Here is a 22,368-nt window from a genome sequence, read left to right as displayed (position 1 = left end):
GGAGAGTTGTGCTATGGAATAGCATGAGGTGAAAGATGGAAATGAGGAAAACAAAATTGCTGAGTTAGAGAAAGAGTGCAAATGACCATGGCAACAAGGATTAAGAAAGGAGAGACTGTGTTAAACAGAGCTTTGGGAGCATATGGGTGAAGGATGGAGATTCAAAGTGGGGAAACAGAGACTGGGAGAATGAGACACGTGGGTACAGTGATACTGAGGGGCTGGTGGGCATGAAGTGGTAGGGCAAGGGCAATGATGTGGGAGATATTTGATAGTGTCAGGGAAATATCCCCATGGGTGAAATAAACACGGCCACTCAAAGTTATAAAATGCCATCAGCCTTAGATAAATTCGTAAGCATGTGACCTGTGAAAAAAATGCTTTAGCTATCTATTATCTACTTTTCTTCTCTGGTTATTTTTGTTCTGAAAGACTGCCTGAAAATCTCACCTGGAACATAAGCTGACGAAGAGATGTCTGGGCATGCAAAGAAGCATCAACTGTATTTCTGAGAAGTGACAGTGGTGAGGTAGTAACTCAGATGCTTAGTTTTCAATATTTAAAGGTCAGCATTGTAGCACTCAGTACTAATAAACATACTTTAGACACCTAAAATATTTACATCTCAGTTGTAAATATCTAGCTACAGTTAGATAAAATGATTTAACTACCGTCAGATGGATGGGTACATGACAACAGCTAAGTATTGACATTGAAACATAAGACAGTAAGTGCACGAGGGTAGTATTGTTCTGTACACAAATGTTTATATTGGGCTTCACAGAAACTGCTATAGCATAGAAAAATAAGGGTACAGATGTCTCCTATAGCACCGAGTACCTGTGCCTCAGAGCCGAGCGGCCGGCCTGGGCTCTCCCACACGCAGCAGCCGGGCCAGGCAACGCCGAGGAGGGGCCAAGTGCGTTGTTAAGCTTTCTCACCGCTTGGGCTGCGGCTGTTCGTCTCCAGGCACAAGGCAGCCCCGGTCCCTGAGGGCAGTCCCGCCGGCAGGCCGCGCCGGCCCCTCGATCACCTCACAGCAGCGGCGGAGGCTGTGCCTGTCCGTCCCGCCTCAATTCTCCCAATGATCTTTGGTTGTCCTCGCCTGAAAGGCTCGGCGGGAACAGCAGCACCAAGCCCGCACCCCTCCACGCACCGGGCTGGCCGCAAGCCCAGGGGCAAAGAGCCCCGGGGCACCGGGCCTCCCCGGAGCCACGGGGGGCACGGGGACGCTCTGCGCATGCGCCCCGTCGCCCACCGGCCCGGGCCCGCCGTGCGGGGGCTCTCTGTGGCGCATGCGCGCTGTGCGGCGGCGGGCGTAGGGGGGGTGTCCGGCGGCGGCGGCGGCAGCACTGGGACCGCGACCGCGCGCGGGGAGCTCGTCCGTCGGCGACAGCGGCGGGGGGAACGAGCCGCCCCCCCGAGCCGCCCGCGGCATGGGGCGCTGCTGGGGCCGCCCCCCTCGCCGGGCCCGGCGCGCCCCCGGACTCTGCCTGCGGCGCCGCCCGCGGGGCCTGTAGGGGCGGCCGCGCCGCGCCTGGCCGGGGGGAGCGGCGGCATGAGGAGCCGCTGCGGCCGCCGGCAGTGAATGGGCGTCGCGGCGGAGCGGGAGGAGCCGGAGCCGCTGCCGCGATGGCTCAGGAGAAAATGGAGCTGGACCTGGAGCTGCCGCCGGGGAGCGCCGCGGCCCCGAGCGACGGGGGCGGCCTGAGGAGATCGAACAGCGCCCCCCTCATCCACGGGCTCAGGTGAGCGCGGCCCGGCCCGGCCCGCGGTGCCAGCGGCGGCTCCCGGAGCCCCGGCAGCGGCTGGGCCCGCCCCGGGTCAGGCTGCCGGGGCGGGGGATGGAGGGGGGGCGGTTTGGCCGCCTTGGTTGTAGCCGCGGGGGTTGCCTCGTGCCTATCCAGGCCCGCCCGGGAGGCGTGTTGGTTCCGCGCAGCTCAGGTGGTTGCTCCTCACAGCCCGTCCCGCAGCGCAAAGCGATGGTGATGTTTTGGGGCGCCTTGGGCGTAGGGGGAAACGTGGGTTCCTGACCGATGTCCCAAGCGGGAGGGATTTAGGCAAGACATCCCTCTTAGTGCGGAGGGGTGCAAGAAAGCCTAGGTGCCTGTAGCTTTCTTAAAATGCTTTGTTTGTTTTCATCCAGGTCTGCTGTGTGTTGTGTAGCTGAGAAATGTACAGTATGCAGTGTCGAAGTTGTGGCCATTATTATAAAGTAGCGATCCCTGTGATTTCTATAATCGTTCAAGTTTGACCAAAATATCACTGCACTGTGTACAATTACAACAGTAGATGCTTTCAGAATAATTGGGCAAATTAGATCATTACATGGGACCTTGAAAGATACATTGTTTTACACTAAATGAAAACTTATGTATCAGTTGTCCAGGAGTTTTGTTGGATGATACTAATTTTGTTACTATGGATGTTGCCATCAGCTTGTGGCAGGTGGTATTTGCAAGGGTGGTTGGATGTTTGCCATGGGTTCCAGGTCTAGCTCTCTTCAGCTGACAGGGCAGAGACAGTGGCAGTCCCAGGCAAGGGCTAGGAAGAAAGCTCTCAGATATGCATGGTCTCTTGTATGGTTTTGTGTTTTGGTAAGTTTATAACTCACAGTGCTATTTCTTGCTTCCTCTGGGCTGTCATGAAGTTGGGAGCTGGACCACCCTGAAGTTAGATGGTGCCATGTGCTGTTAGTGGTAGTATGTCTGCAGTTTGGGAGAGCATATTGACAATAAACTTTATAGACGATAGTAGTCTACTGGTTTTCTTTTTCCTTAAACTTTGTGTTTCTGTAAGGACCTAGGTATCAAGGGGCAAACAAATCTCATAAATCTTTTGTACCAAAATGGTTAACAGTACATTACAGTTCAGAGGAAATACTAATTCTTGTCTATTCAGTCATGACGTAAGGTTAAGTAAACATAATTGTGATTCTTTTACATAATTGCAGTGAAACAACTATCGGTTTACATTTCCGTGCAGTATAGAAGTATTGTGAATGGCAGTGATTCCTCAGGGAGATTTCTGAGCAGGTAAACTAATTACGTAACTGAGATGAAGTGTTTTTATAATCTCAGTGTTTTGTAAGTTGTTTTTTTAAAAACTGTGAGACCCTTGACTCTTTAAAAAAAAAAAAAGGCATCTCACAACTATGCTGTAAACAAATTATTTATTTCGGGGCCTGGGCAGGTAGAAGGGTAAGCCCGAGCTCTTGCCTTGAAACTGTGCATACACTAAACGTTAGGTGTTTATAGCAAATTGAACTGAAATGCCATTGAACTAATTTGAGGTGGTTGCAGTGGTTTGCCTGTTTGTTAGGAATTTTCCAGCAGAAAACTGTTTTTGCAAGATTGCAGCTCTTGGCAAGAAACTTCAGTTTTTCCCAGAATGGCTTTGTTGAGTAAACTGAAACAAAAGCTCTTGCTCTTGCACAGCTTGCTTTTTCTACTCTGCCTCCTGTTTCGACTTCTTCATTAACAGATTTAGTAAGGAGCTTGGAGAATGAGTTACCATAGAGCCAGAGAACATTTTTAAGCTGAATATTTTAGATCACAGAAGTTGCCTTTCGCAGAACTTTTGATTCTTGTTTTCATGCCAAAGAGGATTGATTTTTAATGGGGACTGTAAGAATTTTCTGTGAAAGGTAAGTCTGAGATCTGACCAGCTCTGGTGTTTTTGCAAAGGAGCTTAAGTTAAGGATATTGTAGGGGTTTTTTTCTCTCCCTCTCTTTTTTTAGTTAGCACTGAGTTATTGGACTCAGCTTATGGTAGTGTGTTACAGAATCATTCCAACCTGTTTTCTCCATTCAAACCCTGGATTTCAGGATGTTTGTGTGGTGTTTGCATATCAACCAGTATGCTTACACTGGAAAGGAGTTGTGGCTGTTGGCCTCAGCCAGTACATCTCGTCTCTAAACATCACGTCATGGACCCCTTAAATTTCTGCTGTTCCACCACCTATCAAATAACAACTGTTTGATCTCTTGTGGGTGTAAACTGAGTGAAACTTCTTTGAAAATTGTAAATGCTGTCTGGTCATTTGGACTTGATGGTTTAGAGAAAGAGAGTCAATGCATTCTTCTTGGCGAAAAGCACGGTGCTTATGCCAATTTCTATTGGCTTCGATTTCACAGTATAAGCTTTGTTTATTTTTTATTTACAGCTTCATAAAAGCTATCTAAAACTTATGTGTCTAACTGGTGCATCTTAAACTGGAGGATTCTCTTTGTGATGTGCCTTTAAATTGCATTATGATTATCAACCTCTAGAACAAGGTAGTACTATTGGCCAGATTAGTTGTGTAGTGCTTTTGTTCATCCCAGGTTAGCAGCTGAAACAAAAAGATACAACTCAGTGACTTCTTGTAATTTGGATCTAATAACAGTCTTACATTTGGATCTGTTTGCCTGTGCAGTTCCTTGGTGATTTTTAGGTGTGGGAATTGGAGGATTGTGGCTCAGTTTTTATTCTAGTGACCATACACACTTAATTTTTGCAGTCTCATTCATTAAGTAGTGATCAATGGCTGTTGATAATACTACTGATGACCAGAGAAACTTGCTTTAGGAATCAATAGAACTAAAGCTGCTTTGAGAAAGGATCTCATATTGTATCGAATAACTAATCCTGCATTATATAAATGGATGCACTGCTTCCTGGTTAGAAACATGACTGTGGCCAAAAGTCTTAGGGCTTTAAAAACTGGTTTTACTGTATGTATAATTTAACCTCTCCTGCAAAAAAGTTCAGAACTTATTAAATGTTCATAGTGATAAGATTTATCAAGATACTGTATTTTTTTATTCTATTTTATCTGTGGCATTGAAGCTGGTTTCAGTTACTGGTTATATGCTATTTATAAATTTGTTCTGTTGAATGACGTTCGAAGCAATATGCAACCTGCAGCCATTCCAGACATCATAAGTTCCCACATAAACGACCAGTCTTAACAATTTTTCAGTTATTCCAAAGCCTCAATATGATTCATTAAAATTATTAATTGAAGTAGCTGGGACTTGGGGGAAGAGCAATTTGATTTCTGCTCTCTGCCAACAAGCTAAAAGAGTTCTTAGATACCTGTCTCTTGAGTGCCTTGTCTTGAAATGACAGCTGTCATAGCATTTGAAACTGAGCTTATATTAAGAGGTACTTTTTGATAGGAAGGAAATGGCTTTTGCATTTGACAAGTGTTTCTTTTCACAGCGATAATTCACAGGTGTTCCAGGCTAACGTTTTGCGAACCCGCAGGAACAGTACCACAGTTATGAATCGTCATAGTCTGGTAAGAAAACTATTAGACCAACCACATCAGGTCCAAAGTAGAAGTGTGCAAACAGGATTAAAGAAGAAAATTAGATTGTAGTCTGTGAAGTGAAAACCACATGTTTTCAGAAATAAGGCTCTAAACTCTGACATTAATATGCTGTAGCTATAGTGAGATGTTATTTATAGACAATTTGGCCCTGGAGAGTACTTAAATTTCATTGTGATTATAACTTTGTTTATAAAATGCAAGCAGATGTTCTAAGAGTAAGAAAGGTAGTTCACAGCAAAAACTAATTACATAGATGTATTGTTCAGTAACCAGTGTGCTGCTAATTTCTGATTTTTTTTTTTAAAGTGCAGCGATGTTCTGATCTTAAATTTTCTTTTATATAATAATGACAGAATAGAGTGTTGTAATCAACAACAGATATAACAAGATATAACTGGCTGATAGAACATGAGTCGTGAGGCTGCCAGGATGAATGATTCTGTAGCTCTTAGAGATGTTCATTTGTGATTTCGACTTTTGTCAGACTTCTGTTATTGCAACTCCCCAAATCTGAGTTTTAAAAATATTACTCTAAACCCAGAGAAAATATGCGTACCTTGTATTTTAGTATTGTACAAATTGTGGTAGAAGGGTGTGATTTTGACTGATTTAGAACACCTGCACAGGATCACATAGACAGCATGATTTGCTAACCTTTAAAGGGTTAGGGTGCGTGGGGTAGTTGTTTGCTCTAACCAAAAGGAATTTTTTGTCAGATTTTCGTGTATAACCAAAATGTAACTTTTCCCCTAAGAACGTCTTAAGAAACAGGTAGACACAGGATAACATCCAGCTGCATTCAGTCGATTATTAATGTTTTGGAAAAAATTAAGCTGTGTTGGGATGGGAGGGGGGAGTAGTATCAATTTTCTTTTAAGTATAGGAAACAAAGTCCCTGTAATGCTAACAGCAATTACCCTGTTTTTCTTAGTTACCTTTTGAAAATGCTTTAGAAATAATTTGTTAGCCATGTTAATGGTTGAAGAATACTACTCTCCTATTTTATTGACTGATGCCCCTTAGTTAAAATTTGGTTTTAAAATCAGGACAGACAACTACTTCAGCAAAGGTTTGCATCTGTAACAGAACCAGGATACTTATGTCAAAGTCCAGAAAGACTGGTGGAAAAGCCTTTCTCCTGCTGCAATATAAAACCCAATAGAACATATTATGGTAAAGGTTTCTTTAAACAAAAGTCTCCTTCATACATATTTTTAGGGTGGCAGCTTAGGGTAAATTTGTTTATGCTTGTGGTCAGCTGAAAAGAGAAACAAACAAAGGCAAAAGCTCAGTTTATTGTGTTTACTTCTTGAAGATCCTCACTTGTTGGGCAAAAAGGAAGTTAATTTAGGGCTCATTGCCCAGAACTTGCTAGGAAGCAGGAGCTAGTTCACTGATGGGCTAGCTCTTCTGGCTGCCCCTAACAGATGTTGCAGTCTTCTGGGCCAAACCAGTGTTCCCGTCTTCATGGAATGATGTTCCCAACCCTTCACCTCACTTGAAGGTTATTAAAAATCATTCTGAAAGTTAACTTTCTTCTTCACCCTGGCTGACCAGGTGCTGACAAAATACAGCTGAAAATTTATGCTAAAAATCAAGTGCCCCATTGACTGCTAGATCACTTGTCCCCTTTGAAATATTTCTTTGAATTATGGTCTGTTTTTTTGGTTCTGTTGAACATGGCAGGGAGGATGGAATTGGAAAGGAACTTAGACATTATCTCATCTTTCTGTGGTCCTAAACCAGGAACATCCATAGGTAAATAATTTTGTGAAAATAATTAAAGTTTCAGCATCAAGGACCCTAAGCAACCTCACCTGGTATTCTTGCTATAGTGAAGTAGTAAGTGTAGTTTTATGATGTTAGAGATATTCCAAGGAGCTAGCTGACATCTGCTTTGGTAAATTAAATTTTACAATAATTAGGTGATAAAGTGTACTTCAAAAACCACTTTTTTTGCATTTAGGAAAACTAATCCAAGTTTTACTGCACTGTAAGCTCTCATAAAGATGGTGAAAAGATTCAGTAACTGACTGAAACTTTGTTAATTTAGTATTATAAGTACAGCTAAAATTCTATGTTTTGTTAAACTTTGTGGAAAAAAATTGATGAGACTAATATTAATCTGTGTTATGTTCACTGTCATGGGAACAATGGGAGTTGCTAAAATGCTCTGATAACTGATAGCTCCATCTTTCAGGGCTGTTGTGGTTGTCCCAGATGCTTATCTGAATTCTAAAATATTTTCTTTTTTGAGTAGCTTCTCCAAGTATCAGACTCCAACTCTTTTAGAATGATGACTACAGGGGCAGCTATGCCATTTTGGCTGGGGCTAAATCTGCAGTTTTCTGACACTACATGTAATTGCCAGGGAAGGGTCAACTAGGCTCAGTATCCGCTGTTTATTTCCTTCCAGAAGACATCAGTGGCATCTAGTGAGTAAAATGTTTTGGTGGTTTTTGTTTTGTTTGTGTGGTTGGGGTTTTCATTTTGTTGTTTAAGCACAGCATTTTAGTCTGTGGTTAGATGTTCAGGTACTATTTCAGCAAAAGTTGATTTTTTTCAAATTAATTTTTAAAGCTAGGTAAGTTCCCTGTTAGGGTTCACTGTGTGGCCCCACAAATGCTGGTGCTGGCAGAAGGCAGGGGGCACTGCAGGGACGGCAATGGAAGGGCAGGGCAGGTAACTGCTTGCTTTGGCTTTGCTGCCTGCCAAACTGGCTCTTCTGAAACCTTACCTTCAGTGAACAAGGTTATCTAACATACTGGAGAAGGGAGGAAGGGCAAGGTGTTTCTCCTCCATGTGATAGTGTAATAGTTTGTAATGTTTTTTACTAAGCCTTGTACTTAAAACATAGGGGATTTGAGTAGTGTAATTTTAACAAATGTATTCATACTACTTTAGCAAGTATCCTTTAAAAGTAACTGAGGTTTCTGATAGTTTCTTTTCACAATAATTAAATCAAAGGACTACAAACAGGGAAAAATGAATTTTAAGCATTGACAAAGCAAGGATCATGACTTGTTGGAGTTGGGATGTAGGATCCTTAGAGTTAATGTATTTAGTTAGTGCATTAGATCTTGCAGAGGAACACTTGACTGTCTTTTTATAGTTTTTATTTTACACTGCGAGCCGCTGATTTTGTATATATTCTATTAATGTCAAACTTAAAGTACATGGATCACAGTCATAAAATTAGAATATAATGAGTGGAACAAATGTATTTCTACTGTGTAGTGACAGAGTGAGTAGTCAGGAATGTACTATTGTCCAGATTCTTTTCTCTGCGTGAGAATCAAGGTCAACTCAAGGTCCATGTTGGTTAGTACAGCTTGGAGGAATTTTTATTAGGTGCATAGGATTTGTGGGAGCCTGGTATTGTAGCAAATCCAAACATTATAGCTGTTAGACTTTAGTAGTATATATTATGATGACTAAATTCTGGCACAAACATTAGACATCCTCTGTGTGAGTCTGATAGGCTAATATCTTTTGTGAGAAGAAGGACATGATGTCTTGATTTTTATTTATTTATTTTTTTAAAGAGGGAGGATTCTGGAAATATGAAGCATTAATAGTCTGTGATAACTTACCATAACCTTTTGTGTAAGACAGCAAAATCTTTGTATTCCCCGGGGCACTGATTAGAAGATGGTGCAGTAAATGGTTAACTGAATGTTTGTTCTCCAGCGTTAGCATAATGAAGAGCTCTAGTAAAGTTTTGTGAAGTGGATGAAGCCTCATACTGCATAAACTGTATAAACAATAATAATACAAACCTTACTTGCCGAAAACACATCCATTTTAAAAAGACACCTTGGTTTTTTTGGAGGGGTTGTCAGCTTACAGAGAAGAAGTTAAACCTCTATTCAAAGCTTTCGGTTTGAATTTTTGAGCCCTGAATGGGTTATGACAAAAGTCAACTGAGGGCCAAACATTTGAGGCAAATATATGAAAGGAAACTATATTTTTGAGAAAATAACTGCTTTTAATTACTTGAGTTTGAGTATGCAGTTTCAGATCGTAGTATTCCAGTGAGATCTCGATACAAAACTGACAAAATTAACAGAAGACCATTTTTAGTGACGACATCTCCAATTTCACCCAAATTGGTGAAGCTCTTGAGAAACCATAAGGAAGGTATTTAACTCTTCGTTAGCCCTCTAATAGCTGAGGGGTCTTTCCACCTGTCAAAGTACTCATTTATAGGCAGACAACAATCCAGAAGCCTTTTTGCACAATGTGTCGTTTTGGCTTTGTATTTTTAAAGAATCTATTGGGGAGCCTTCTGGATCACTTAAATGAAAATATTTATGCAACCACATATATATTAAGGGTGGCAGTGTGCTAGTTAAAAGCAGCTTCATTCTGTAGAGAAGGCTGTGAGTTGTAGTTGTCTGGAAACGAAGTGAAAGCCAGGCTGATACCAATTAGCATCTGTGAGCATACAAAGCAGCGTAATGTGGAAATACATATTATCATGTTCTTGCAAGTAATTAATGTAGCTTGTGTATACTGAGATTGTTATGAATGGGGGTTTTTAATTAAAAAAAACCAAGCAAACAAAAAATTACATACTTTTTTTTAGTTGGGGATACCACTGTAGAGTGGTTATTAACATTCCTGCACCTTTCTCTCCCCTCTCCTGTAGTTTCTAAGTGTGTTTCAGTTGTATGTGGCTTTGTTTTGCAGTTTGTGCCGTCATCTCCTATCCGTATTCCTAGCAGCCGCCTTCATCAAATCAAACAGGTAAGCACAGATTCTAATTTTTTTAAATTTTTAATTTTTTTATAGGTGGTTGGTTTTTTTCAGTTCATGTGTAATACTCTTCAAATGCCTATTGATTTTTACTTTGAAAGTGTAGTACAGAGTCTGCAGCAGGATGTTTTCAAAAGTAAAAGCTGTATCTTGTCTGCAGAGTTCCAAATTTCATAAAGTAGAGTGCATCTTATAGTGAGAAGAAGATTTGAGCAGAAAGAAATCTTAAAACGGACATTTTAGAAAGGAAATCTTTAATGTAAACCCTTAGGGTAAAGTTTTACCCAGTTTTTGGCAGTAGTGCCAGCATAAATATTCAGGGCCAATAACAAAATGTTCTTTAACTTGTGTTGGCACAAGACTTTTGTGCAGCCAGAAGATGAACTGGATAAGGAAGCACTCTGGCTAAAAAATAGTTCGGAGTCTTCTGGCTGGGCTATTTTTCATCTGTATAATTTTCTTACCCAGATCACTGTACTTGTGCTGTCACAGCGTAAGCGGAGGGGGAAGGGCAGAAAAGCAAACACTTAGGAAGGGGGGTGTGTGTGGCAGATATCTGAGTAGGCCTAAATAGCACTGCTACCAGACAACAGACCACAGTCCAAAGACTCAAGTTTTAAAATCAACAAGCTCAAACTCTTGTGGCTCGTCCATTTTATATGTTGACTTTTTGACGGTAGACTATTTAGAAAATTGGCTTGAAGATGCTTGGGGTGTTTTTTTCTAATGTTTTTTAGCTTGCTAGTTTTCAATGGATAGGCTTGATTTTTACAGGGTGAAAATTAAGAAAACAATTTAATACTTTAGGCCACATTTTCAGGGGATGATGTCTGAAGTGATGGAAGGCACTTACTCTTCCCACCTCAGATATTTAAGGTGCATGCATAGTAATCCTGAAGAAAATAACTGCTTGCTTTCATTATGTAAATAATTTACTGGCTTAAAGAGACTCCGAAGCCCTCAGGTCAGTTGTAGAGCTGTTTTTATCAACATAAAAAAGCTTAGGATTAATATGTATATGTGCTGAGAGCAAGGGAGTGAACTACTGTGGTTCTGCTATATTACATGAAGTAAGGTTTGATAATTCAGTTTTTTGGAAAATACTTCTGTATTCATACTTGTTCCACACATTTATTAAAGCAAACCATGACATTTCCTAATTTGTGCTAAATAATTAAATTGAGAAATTGAAATTCCATGTCCTGTATACTTACTGGCACAGATGAGAACCTGTGTGATTTAATTCTGAGCTCTTTCAAATCTTAGCAAATAATCACAGAGTTGACCTATGTTAATAAAACTCTTCCTACATATGATGAAGATTGTGAAGATATTTTGTTGAACTTCTATTCTTGAACTGGTCTGAATTAGGGAATCTACTAATTCACTCAACAGGACTGGACAGTATTCAGTTAGTTTGAAGGAAAGGTGCATATCTAAGAGAGGATTGAGTTAAGTTTGTACTTTAACTTGGTGTTAACGTTTAGTTTAACTTTACATCTTTGATCCATTTTAATAATATTTTTATGGATGTTTTAGAAAAAAAAGACTGCATTGCAAATGAGATGCTGACAGAGTCTAGTTAGTTACTAATACATAGAATAAGGCAAGGATTATCTGTACTAGTTTCCAGTATCCGTATTTTCTACTATCTGTCCTAGACTGCATAAAGATAGTCTAGCCTGTGCAAAATGTTTGGTTCGTATGATCATTGTTCAGTTTTGTAATGATCTCTTGGATAGTAATGAAAATAAAAAAGCTGCTTGAGAAACACGCAATTCCCATAAGCACTTCTTGTGTGATGGTCTCTCTTGCTACATCTCTTTCCCATCCTCTCCCCCTCATTCCTTTTCACGTAGCGAGAGCTTAGGGTTATTGCTGCTTAACCGAGTTGAATTAAATTTTCCACGTACCAAACTTTACATACTCAAAATGAAACGAGGTTTTCTGATTTGCTGTAGCAAAGCTTTTTTTTTTTTCTTTAATTTTTCATCTGCTAATATTTTAGGAAGAAGGAATGAATTTGATGAACAGGGAAGCAGTACGTGAAAGGTAAGCATTAAGGCAAACTAGAATACTTAATGCAGTCTTCTATGGGACTGGGACAATACATTTCTTTTCTTCTTTATAGAGAAGTGCAAGTAGCAATGCAGATGAGCCACTCTTGGGAGGAGAGCTTAAGCCTGGTAATGCATTCATGCTTTAATTTGTGTTTCTATTATCAGTATCAGGACACTAGAGACTCTGTCATGTCAACATTTTCTTCTATAGTTTGACCTACAATTAAGGTGTTAGTATATCACTGCTTTTGATCAGCAATTTTTCACAATTCATTGAGGCATTGAATTGTTCGAGGATACATGTGGGTTCCTTGGGCTGGTATGTCAAAAGAAAATTGCATGGATGTCTGCCTGTTCAAATTTTCTTCCATGTTCTGATACTTACCACATAATATTTAAGGCTTTTTTTGGTTTGGTTTGTTTGTTGTGATTTTTTTTTTTTTGTTAGGCTTAGCTCATAAACGGCAACCTAAAAATTATGAATATGATGGAGGTTAACTTTGGAATCTTACTCAATTCCATATCAGTCAGTCCTTTTCATGTTAAGGTACTAGCTCATAAGATTAATTATATGTACTATTTACAGAGCGACAATGATTTTGAAAAATCATCATCACCAAAGCAAGTAGACTTTGTCCCAGTTTCTCCAGCTCCTTCACCTACCAGAGGAATAGGGAAGGTGAGCAAAATGTGGTGACAATGATTTTATCTTGAGTGGTGCTAAATAAATTCAACTGAATTAGCAGCAAAAGATTAAACCACCTGCTTCTTTCTACCTCAGCTGCAAACAAGCAACTAAAGAGTAAACAAAAAAACCCCCTAAAACCTCAAACCAGAAAATATCAGCTAGCAGTTGCACATCTTGTGGATGTGAATTTCTGTGGAGTGTTCAACTGTTAATCTGTGGTTAATAAACCTTATTCTTTATTTGCTTTCCTCTTTGAATAAGAGGAAGGGGCATACGTTCTTATTTTATGAACCACAGTCTATTTAACCAGACTATGGTGAAATAAATCCTTGTCAACTTGCATATATTCTGCAGGAAAATGCAACCTATTCAACTTTTTCTTAATTTTTTTTCTTCTCAGTAACAAAAAGTAGTATCTCAGTATCCCCAGCTATATTGACTGCTTGCTTAAATTGATAGTGGGTTGCTTATTGACCTGCGATAAGGATCAGTTGTTACCATATGAGTGTGTCACAGTCTTTATACATAATTAACACAAACTGTTTTACTCTCAGCAATGTTTCTCACCATCTTTGCAAAGTTTGGTGAGTAGCAGTGGATTACCTCCAAGTCCTAGCCCAAGCCCAACAAGGCGATTTTCAAGGTAAGTACCAGATCATAGCAATAATAGAAAATTGCCATAGCTTGTTAACAGTAAGCTTTTGAAATACCAGAATTTGTTACATACATAATTGATCTCTGACCACAAATACAATTTTATATATTCATGTAAACTTTGGGTTTTACAATTCTCCAAAATATTTGTTAAGATCCTCATGTCATAACAGTGGGAAAGTGGACTGCATTTTGGCATCTGTCATCTTAGTGTAGTCTCTGTATTGCTCTTAATCAGATCTTAATTGAATTGAATTGAATTCTAAGGGGGGGGGAACCCAAACAGATTTAGAGTTTGTTACTGCTTCTGGTTTTAGTTGTATTGGATGTTGCTTTGAGTGATGTGGGCATACAATTACATTTTATTAGGCCTAACAGTTTAGCAAAGTACAGCCTGTCAACTGAGATCTAGTCAGTGCCTAGATGTGAGCTTTTAGACTGCCCCAGCTGTGAAATAATGTGATTAAACTTTTTCTGTTAAGGTCTATGCTTCCTGGTCTTTCTTCAGGGAAAAAACCACAAACCCAAACATATTTTGTATAAGCTGTTTTAATGCCTATTTTCTTACTGTTTTCCACTTAATAGTTTGTTATCTGAATATCTTTTGATTCTTTACATGTTTTCAGGCTTCCTTTATTAGTGGTGAGGTCAGTATAGCATATGCCTTCTTTTAGCAGGAGAAGCCAGAGTCCAATTAACTGCATTCGACCAAGTGTTCTTGGGTCAATGAAAAGAAAAGGTACAGTATTTGGTTTTGGCTAATACAACTTATTAATTTTATAATAATCCATACAGCTTTCTTCATAACTCTGTTCAATTGGCTGATATTTCAAAGAGGGACTAGAAATAAGAAATGTTACAGATGACCAAATAAATGGAATGATTTGTAGGGATAAAACAGACAAATCAGTTTTTACTATTCTGTAAAACTAATAGTTGTTCTAATGCCTTTCCATTGCTGTAGTCATATAGATCTGATAAACTAATGTAACCCGTTTAACAAAACAAGAACTACAACTATTGGTATATTTAACTTCACAAATAGAAAATTTTGAAAGTCCTGGCAAACTGAAGCGCACAGGTAATATGCCAGTAAAAACCAAAAACTGATCCAGAGAGCTGGTAAACACCTTACTGCTTTATTGGGAAATGTTCCTCTGTCTTCCTACATTTTTCTTCAAGTTTAATTTCTGGTTATTTTATTGCATCTGTTTTTAAGTATATCGTCGTGCTTCACCTTTGTAACAGAACACTTCTGGCTCTCAGACAGCTTTTAAAATACTTTTATCTGAGTTCTGTTGTAGCCTATTTAAGCATATATCTATCCTCCCTTCTTCTAATGTATTTGGAAATCAAAGTCAATATATACATTTAGTGACAATCCTGGACCTTGTTTATATTGCTTGCAGGAAGAAAAGAAGCTTTCCTTATTCTCAGCTTCGGTACTTTGACAGATCTAGTTAGTGTACTGAGACTTGAATAAACTGGAACAAAAAAAATTATTCTCCACTACTGAAGAATAAATATCTGATACCTAAACCTCAGTTCATAACTCACTAAATTTCCCTGAAGCTTGGACTAGAACACTTCCAAGAAATAAACAGTCTTTAAAATTTCAGCATTGAACTTCTATGATTTACATACAAAATAACAATAGATTGTAGTAAGTTTGAATCTCTATTCTGTTTGCTATGTAGAAGTACATTGAAAGTAGATTTTAGTTTAAATGAGTAGTAATTTTTTTTTATCACTCCTTATCTCTTACCAAAGGTGTGACGGAGATAGAAGATCATCCAAAAAGATTATTCCAAGGATCCACCAACATGCTCACCCCTGAAGTCTCACATCAGGCAGACCTTGGGGGATGGTAAATGTTGTGCTATTTATTGTGTCGATTTCTTCACAAGCACTACAAGTCATCTTTCATCTAGCAATGATCATGCTTGAAGGGTTTTTTTTTTTTTAATGATTATTATTAATACAGATATCCCGTAACTTTGAAGCACTGAAATTATTGCAGTAAATAGGCAGTAATATTCACTACAATCTTACAGTTTCTATACGCTTCACATATATGGGAGTTGACCATATTCAGGAAGAGATGCCTCATGGCTGATAATTTTTGGAGTCTAGTTCCAAGTTGCAATCAAATATGAATGCTAATGCTTGTGGGTGCGTTGGGGTTTGTTTTCTTCTTTTTTTCCCTTGCTCTTCATCACATAGGAAAGTTAGTCTGTCTGACCTTTCCTACTGGGAGGAGATAAAAAGTACTATGTAAAAAATCATAACGACTTGAAATAGCAAGGGATTTGGATATAGTATTTTAGTCAAGAGGTTAATACACAGGGTGTGCCTACACAACTATCAAGACAGGTTGTTCACAGTCCATTTGTCCTTTTTGCCAATGTACGTGGCTGTGCACAAGCTTTCAGCCCATTGCAGTGGCAATAATAAAATAGATGTTTTAAAGGGACTTTAAAAACACCTTTTTGTGCACCCTATTTATAGTAGGCATGGCACTGGAGGTTCAGTTGTTGCAGCTTGATGTAGGAGATGGTAATTTTTAAAAACACACTGATACTATCACTGATGATAGATCTGCTATCGTTACAATTTTGTGTCCTGTGAAACACGTAGTGGATGGTACAACTGAATTATGTACATTTATCATTGGCTCTCCTGATGATAGAGGCCTCTGGATATATGCTTGGCCATGACCTCATGGGAGATGGGGTAAAGCTTGCAATGAACTGCTTCAGCCCGATGTCTCTGCACGCCATTTCTGGGCGAGCTGAAGGGGGACTGGCACAATGTCACCTGTCTGTCTGGAAGGGGCTGTGAGGTGTGTAGCTGCGGATCTATTTCAAATCATAGGGCTTACTGTTCCTTCAGAGATGTATGTTTGTTTTTAAAATGGCTTTATAATGAATGGCAGCTTGTATTTGAAACTTAGCAGAAAGAGTACCTCATTGCTCATATCTTGATGTTACTTTGTTTTCAGTCTGTCACATGCTCTTGATGACAACAGAAGCAGTGCAGGCTCTTCCTGTGACTCACCAGCTGAAGTTGGCACCAACACCGACTCTCCAGTCTCGCTTTCTGACTCCAGATCTCCTTTTTTACCAGTAGATCTTACAGCTAAGTTACCTATTGATTGAGAAGCAGAATTCTGCTAGTGGACACCAAGAAACAGGCTGGATATCAATAAGACTTTCTGTTGTGTGTAACTGATTCTGTTCCTCATAGGAACTTCCAGAAATGTTATTTCTAGAAAACTTCCAGAATAGTTCCTTGAGGAGGAATTTGCGTTTCTAGTGATTTGTATGACATTTACTAAAATACAGTAAGCATTTGAATTGCAAACATATTTGATGCTAACATCAGTAAGCAAGCTGTTGATTTCCAACGGATATCGTCTCGTTGGCCTAAGTTACAAATACTGCATATGCATTCTGCTTGTGGAAGACTTGGCTTTCTACCAGCCAGCGGGCAGTGTCCTCACTAACATAAATTGGTGCTTATGTAGTAACAGATAACGTTCACATTTGTCCTCAGTCTGAAACCAATGAAGCAGCTTACCAATTTGTTTTTATTCTCTGAGTGTTAGATATTTATATTTTTTGTTCTTCATCTAGAAGAGGGAATATTAGGGGGGGATCAATTCTTGTGTTCTATTATGATTGGCTGTTAATCAATTCTGTGTTCTAATAGATGTCAAAAGAAGTTGGTGAATTGTCAACTTAAACTTATATGTTGGATTTTAGTCACGATCGTGACTGCTGTTGTGACTAAATCCAAATTAGGCGTGGAACATTCTTCTGGGGTTTTGTTAGTTTTTTTTTTTTCTTCCCCATTTAGATCATGTATTAGAGTGGTAGATGCTCTGTTAAAGGTCTTTTAATAGTGAAAAACAGTAATGTTTGGAACAAAACATTAAATCCTGAGGTTTTAGTGTTTAGTACTGCAGTGCATTATTTTAACAGACAGTATTTGTTGGACAAATACAGTGAGGAATCTTGAATGCATTCTACAGGATGAGGCAATCAAACATGTTTAATCTGTGTTTAATCTGCTGATGTCACTTCCTCAAATAATGGCATCAAGTTATTTCTGCTGTTGAAAACTTCACATGCTGATTGGAAGCCTAGAATTTGGTCCTCTGAGCTGTTTCAGGATTCTTGTGCTATATTTGAAAAGTCAGTGAGTTGAGGCATCCTGATCTCAACTCTGAGATTCCCCAAACAGGACGGAAAATCTGCAAACCCCACCATTGACAGCAGTTTCAAATTTTCCAGGGGCAACCTCACGTTGGTTGTTGGCTCCTGTTTGCAATTGGATTTCCCCAGCTGGGCCCTGTTTGCACACGTGCACGTGTCTGTACTGTGGGGTTTCAAGCCCCCTCTCCAGAGAGGTTAATGACGAAGCAAAATGTTTTATTTTTAAACACTAAATCTTTGTAACATGTAATAAAGTGAACAAAGTATGGAAACTTCCTCAAGCAGGAGAAAAGCCCACTCTGGACTCTGCTGTGAAAAATTCATGTGGATGAAGCTTTGACTGACAGCAGCCATCAAAAGTAGAAATGGATGACTTGGAGTGCAAAGAGCTGGTGATCTGAGGACCAACGACCAGTTTCTGTATATCCTTATTGTAGAAAGAAAATAGAATCTATTTAATAGTTTTACTCTGTTCAAGTAAGATATGACATGGTTTACTTGGGACTTCATTCCTCTTAAATTATTGTAATAATCAACTTCCTGATTGCGGTTCTTTTTTTTTTTTTTTTAATTCAGACTGCCCTTCATCCCTGTGGCAGATGGACAAGCTTGTGTTTAATGTCTGTTTGCTCTAATAGGCATGGTTTCATTTTGCAATTTCAAGTATGTGCCAAAGAGTTGCTGTGCATTCACTCTTTTGTGGTGAGGGCAAGACTTTTGGGGTGTTTTTTTTTTTTTTAAATCTTGGTTATTTCTTAAGAATAAGAATCTCTTCCAGTCTTTTTTAAAGTAGAGGGGTTTAATAGTTGCGTGTGGGTCAACTTGTCTCTTTTCTGTTTAATATTTATGCTATTTTTCAAATAAGTGCCAATAAATGGAAAAGTAAATGTGTTTTGCTGTTTCTGCACTTTGTTAGAGAGGTAACCATAACCATATTCTTGTTTTAATCTGTGACTGAATGTTTTTCTTTTTAAATCAGAATATCTCTTGTAACCCACTTCTACCCAGTCTAGTTTACGTTTAAGTTGGCCCTAAAATCTGCAGCACCCTTTTCTGCTTTCCTAGTGCAATGCTATCCTAATGTTCTGTGACAGCTCTAGGAAAACCAAAGAATAAAATGAAACATTTTCAAAAGATGTTAATAGCTAAATGCGTCCCTAGTTTATACTTAGAGGAAGTCATGGTGAAATAGTTTGGAAGATAGATGTTACAGCTGGCTGGTGGACAGTACTGAGGCTCTTACCTCTTGGGAAGAAGTGTGGATTCTTTGTGGTTTGCCTTAATAGGGCAATTGATGGTGTTGGAGGAGAGAGAAATAGTTATTTATCTGCAGTTGTTCCTTTCCCTGATTTTGCAAAATAGAAATTACTTTGAACTTGTGGAAGAAGGCATCTCAATTTTTTTGTCCATCCCTGTCATCAAGAAGCTGCAGTTTTGTGCCCTGGGGTCAGGAGGCATGGGTAGTTTCTTTTTCCCACCAAAATGAAAGATGAAATTTTGTAATCAAATTATCCTGCAAAATATGTATCTGGATTCAGGGAATTAGGGTGTCATACAATTCACATAATTTCAGCCCTGTATGCACATAGTAACTCATGCTGTTGGTATTACCTCTATTTTACTAATTCCCCATTTAGTCGTGAACAATGAATATTGAAGCTTTGCTTGATTAAATGTCGTGGTTACAGGACTGTTAGGTATGGCATTCCTTCACTGGTCTGAGTTTGTTACACGTGTCTATGCCTTTGTCTTCCTCCGAGAAGAAGTGGGCGGCTTTCTTGTCTCAGGCCATATTGGAAGTATTATGATCATATATATTTAAAAGTCTAATACAGAAGTCTACATTATTATATGTAAACTTTTTTTTATTCTGCAGCTCTTGTGGGGCATACAGCTGTTTGTTTCTCTCCGGGGTTCTGCCACTCCATGCCAAAGTCATGCTTCTGATCAGCACTTGGTCTGGTTGAAAACTATCCCGTAGGATTTGTTGGCCGTGAAATCGGGTCTTGGGCCAGTACGTCTTCCTTGACAACTGATGGATGTTTTTCTTCCTTCCACCTTCTCCAGAATGACATAGTTGTTGAGGGAACATTGATAACCGTGCCAGTGCTCAGGGGGACTGTATTTTTGGAGTGAGCACTTCAGTGGTTACTGCATTTAGCAGAGGAATAGATACCTCACACTAGGAGAGGTACAAATGCCAGGAAAAATGAGCCTGTGCATCAGCGCGATTAACTTGCTGGGGTCTTCTTCATGTTGTCAGCAAGCCAGTTGATCTGAATACTCAACTGAATAGCTGCCCACAGTCCTCCTGAGATTAGTACGAGAACTTAATCCTAACTTTGTTCTTTTCACCTTTCTTCAGAGAACTTGAGTGTAAATGGTCACCAGCCTGTACAAACAAAACAGATCTCCAAAATCTTGTATTGGTGAGACTGAGATATTTTGATTTAGAAATGTGTATCGTGGTTCTAAGACTAGTGCTGTATTTGTGAGTCTGGGCCTGCTATTGTGAGATGATTTGCTAGTCAAGTGACTAAAGCCAGTGACCTCTGGAGCTCCATCAGCTAGTTTCCAGCTGGAGAACAGCTTGTGCGTTTCTCAGCAGTAGTATTTCAGAAATGTTCACTTTATGCTCTTGTGTTCTTGCATATGGAGTCGTAACTCATTACTTAAAATAGAGAGCTTCAGGAGTCGTAATTAAAATGTGTGAGCTCTTCATATCCTGTTTTAAGCAACCTTTCTCATCACCAACTGGCAGATGGAGTTTAAGTTGATCCCTCTTCTCCTGGAAGCACCGAATTAAAATATTTGTAAACGTAATGAAATGTTTACAGCTACAGTACAGCAATTAAAATCCAAAGAGGAGCACTTGGCTTGCAAAAGTCCTTTTTAATAACTAGATGCAAAAATTGTCACCTCACATTTTGATTCGGTCTCTGTTTCCCAAGGGTATGTCCAGGCTGATTTTGTTTTACCTGTAACAGCAGAGTTTCTCTGTATTACCAAGTATGTGGGGGTTTTGAAACGGAGCATCCTTGTTTGATCTCTGCATCCACACAATGAACTTGAGCCCAGCTGAGAGCCAGCCTAGGTCTTGCTCAGGAGATGCCTTTCCCCTGTCACAGTGGACCCCAAGCAGACAGCTGCACTACCCTGCTGGGGTTTTGTGGTAGAAGCAAGAGAGAGGCAGGGGAAAAAAATAAACAACCGAAGGAAAATAACCTTAACCTTGTTGGACTTTCAGTAGCTGGCTTGGGAACAGAAATTTCAGAGCGGGGGAGGAGTCGAGTGCATTGAAACAAAAACCAAAGACGGTTTTGTTGTGCCTTCATGCTGGTTCCCCTCTGTCTCTCAAGGAACTGGTGAGACTTCCCCAATCCCATGAAGATTCCTCAGAGAAATCTGGCATTTATCAAATTTAAAATTCTTCTGATAGTTTAGGTTTTTCTTTTACTTGCTTCATAAGAGCCTTGGGAAATGGTCGTTATTTAAGACTTCCTTCCTTGATTAATAATGGCATGTAAATGTTTAGAAATTTGCTGGATGTCAGCTTAAGTAGGAAGAGCTGCTCAAGTGGGAGCAGTTTTCCCTGCAGGTACTAATCTTTGGAAATGCGGTTCTCACAATTACCTTTTCCCCTTGTGTGGAGACAAATCAAAAGCATGATGTGCATACCATGCATTGGTTTTTGTGGCACGGGAATGGTGTACTGTGGTGTCTTTCAAGCCAGCTCCAGTCAGGCTGTGTGGCACTGAAATCGCTGCAAGAAACTCCCTGCTAAAAATAAATCAAGACCGTTCCATTTTAAGTGCGTTTACTTCAGCAGTTGGTCTCGATTTTGGAGATTCCTGGCAGATTCCTGAGGGAAAGGCGCTGGTGGATTTGGCGATGCTGATGGAACACGGGATTCCAGAGCCTGGCTGCAGAGTTCTGTCTGTCTCTTGATGGTGGTTTCTTGTTTGTCAAAGCACATACATCTAATGCCTTGATGTTCGTACCTCAGGCCACCTAGAGTATCTGCAGTTTCCTAGAGAAGAATGCTCTTGTTATTGTAAACTGTATTTTGTTATTGTAAATTGTATTATTAATTCCTCTTTTTTTAAACTGTAAACATGGATTTAAGTTCCATTACAGACCCTTGGGTCTTTTATTCCATGTCTCTGATCTGCATTTTATCAGTCATCTTTGATCCTTCATAGTATCTCTTGTTCTGCTAGGATCAGGATGAGTGCAGCTGCGTGTGTCTGAGCTGATACTCCACAACAGGTACTACAGGGTGTCTGTTACTCAGGTACCTTTTTCCTCACAGTGAGGAGATCACCCGTTGCTTTGAATGTGCTGCTGTAATGATGGCTGTGCTCTTGCTTAAATTATTCCTTTGCAGAGTCTCTGCTGTTTCAGACCAGCATGTGTTACTGTGCCTGCAAGTAATTCCACATTATATTGTCAGCATGGTTATAGAGCTTTGCAAATTTTCAAGAGCTGGTATGCGTTAGCTACAGTTCATTTTCCAAAGTAAACAGCTAGTTGGCGTACAGCAGAGAGCTTCTATAGAAGACAAAAATAGACCAAAAAGTGAGTCCATCCCCTTACTTGGCTTTAGTTGTTACACTTGAGTGTCACGTGTCTGCGTTCATACCTCCAGTACTTATTTTTTGGGATACACAGGTT

At 39.7% G+C, this 22,368-nt stretch overlaps 1 protein-coding gene across 5 annotated transcripts; it reads left to right on the top strand.

Moving 5' to 3' along the window:
* Window positions 1-1,337: 1,337 nt before the first annotated feature.
* LOC104640240 (P2R1A-PPP2R2A-interacting phosphatase regulator 1) lies at window positions 1,338-18,585 on the top strand. Of its 5 annotated transcripts, none has more exons than XM_075763172.1 (10): window positions 1,338-1,748; window positions 5,206-5,284; window positions 10,010-10,066; window positions 12,084-12,127; window positions 12,207-12,261; window positions 12,722-12,814; window positions 13,378-13,466; window positions 14,152-14,216; window positions 15,248-15,344; window positions 16,479-18,585. In XM_075763172.1, exons 1-10 carry the CDS (start codon window positions 1,633-1,635, stop codon window positions 16,633-16,635), a joined length of 852 nt encoding a protein of 283 aa, XP_075619287.1. In that variant the 5' UTR covers window positions 1,338-1,632; the 3' UTR covers window positions 16,636-18,585. The 5 variants fall into 5 exon arrangements, with proteins under 5 accessions (XP_075619287.1, XP_075619284.1, XP_075619285.1 ...); XM_075763169.1 differs by having other exon boundaries at window positions 1,494-1,748; window positions 14,155-14,216; XM_075763170.1 differs by lacking the exon at window positions 16,479-18,585 and adding an exon at window positions 16,115-16,289 and having other exon boundaries at window positions 1,494-1,748.
* Window positions 18,586-22,368: the final 3,783 nt, after the last annotated feature.

Source organism: Balearica regulorum, chromosome 11 (genome assembly GCF_011004875.1).
Source record: "Balearica regulorum gibbericeps isolate bBalReg1 chromosome 11, bBalReg1.pri, whole genome shotgun sequence".
In the NCBI taxonomy this organism is placed as follows: domain Eukaryota; kingdom Metazoa; phylum Chordata; class Aves; order Gruiformes; family Gruidae; genus Balearica; species Balearica regulorum.
This window is presented reverse-complemented; position numbering and strand designations above follow the sequence as displayed.

Excerpts from the sequence above, each read along its gene's own strand:
- LOC104640240 (XM_075763172.1), top strand. The coding sequence starts at position 1,633 with ATGGCTCAGGAGAAAATGGAGCTGGACCTGGAGCTGCCGCCGGGGAGC. Across the intron at positions 12,128-12,206 it reads AGGGAAGCAGTACGTGAAAG|AGAAGTGCAAGTAGCAATGC; the intron begins GTAAGCATTAAG and ends TCTTCTTTATAG. Across the intron at positions 13,467-14,151 it reads CCAACAAGGCGATTTTCAAG|CAGGAGAAGCCAGAGTCCAA; the intron begins GTAAGTACCAGA and ends GCCTTCTTTTAG.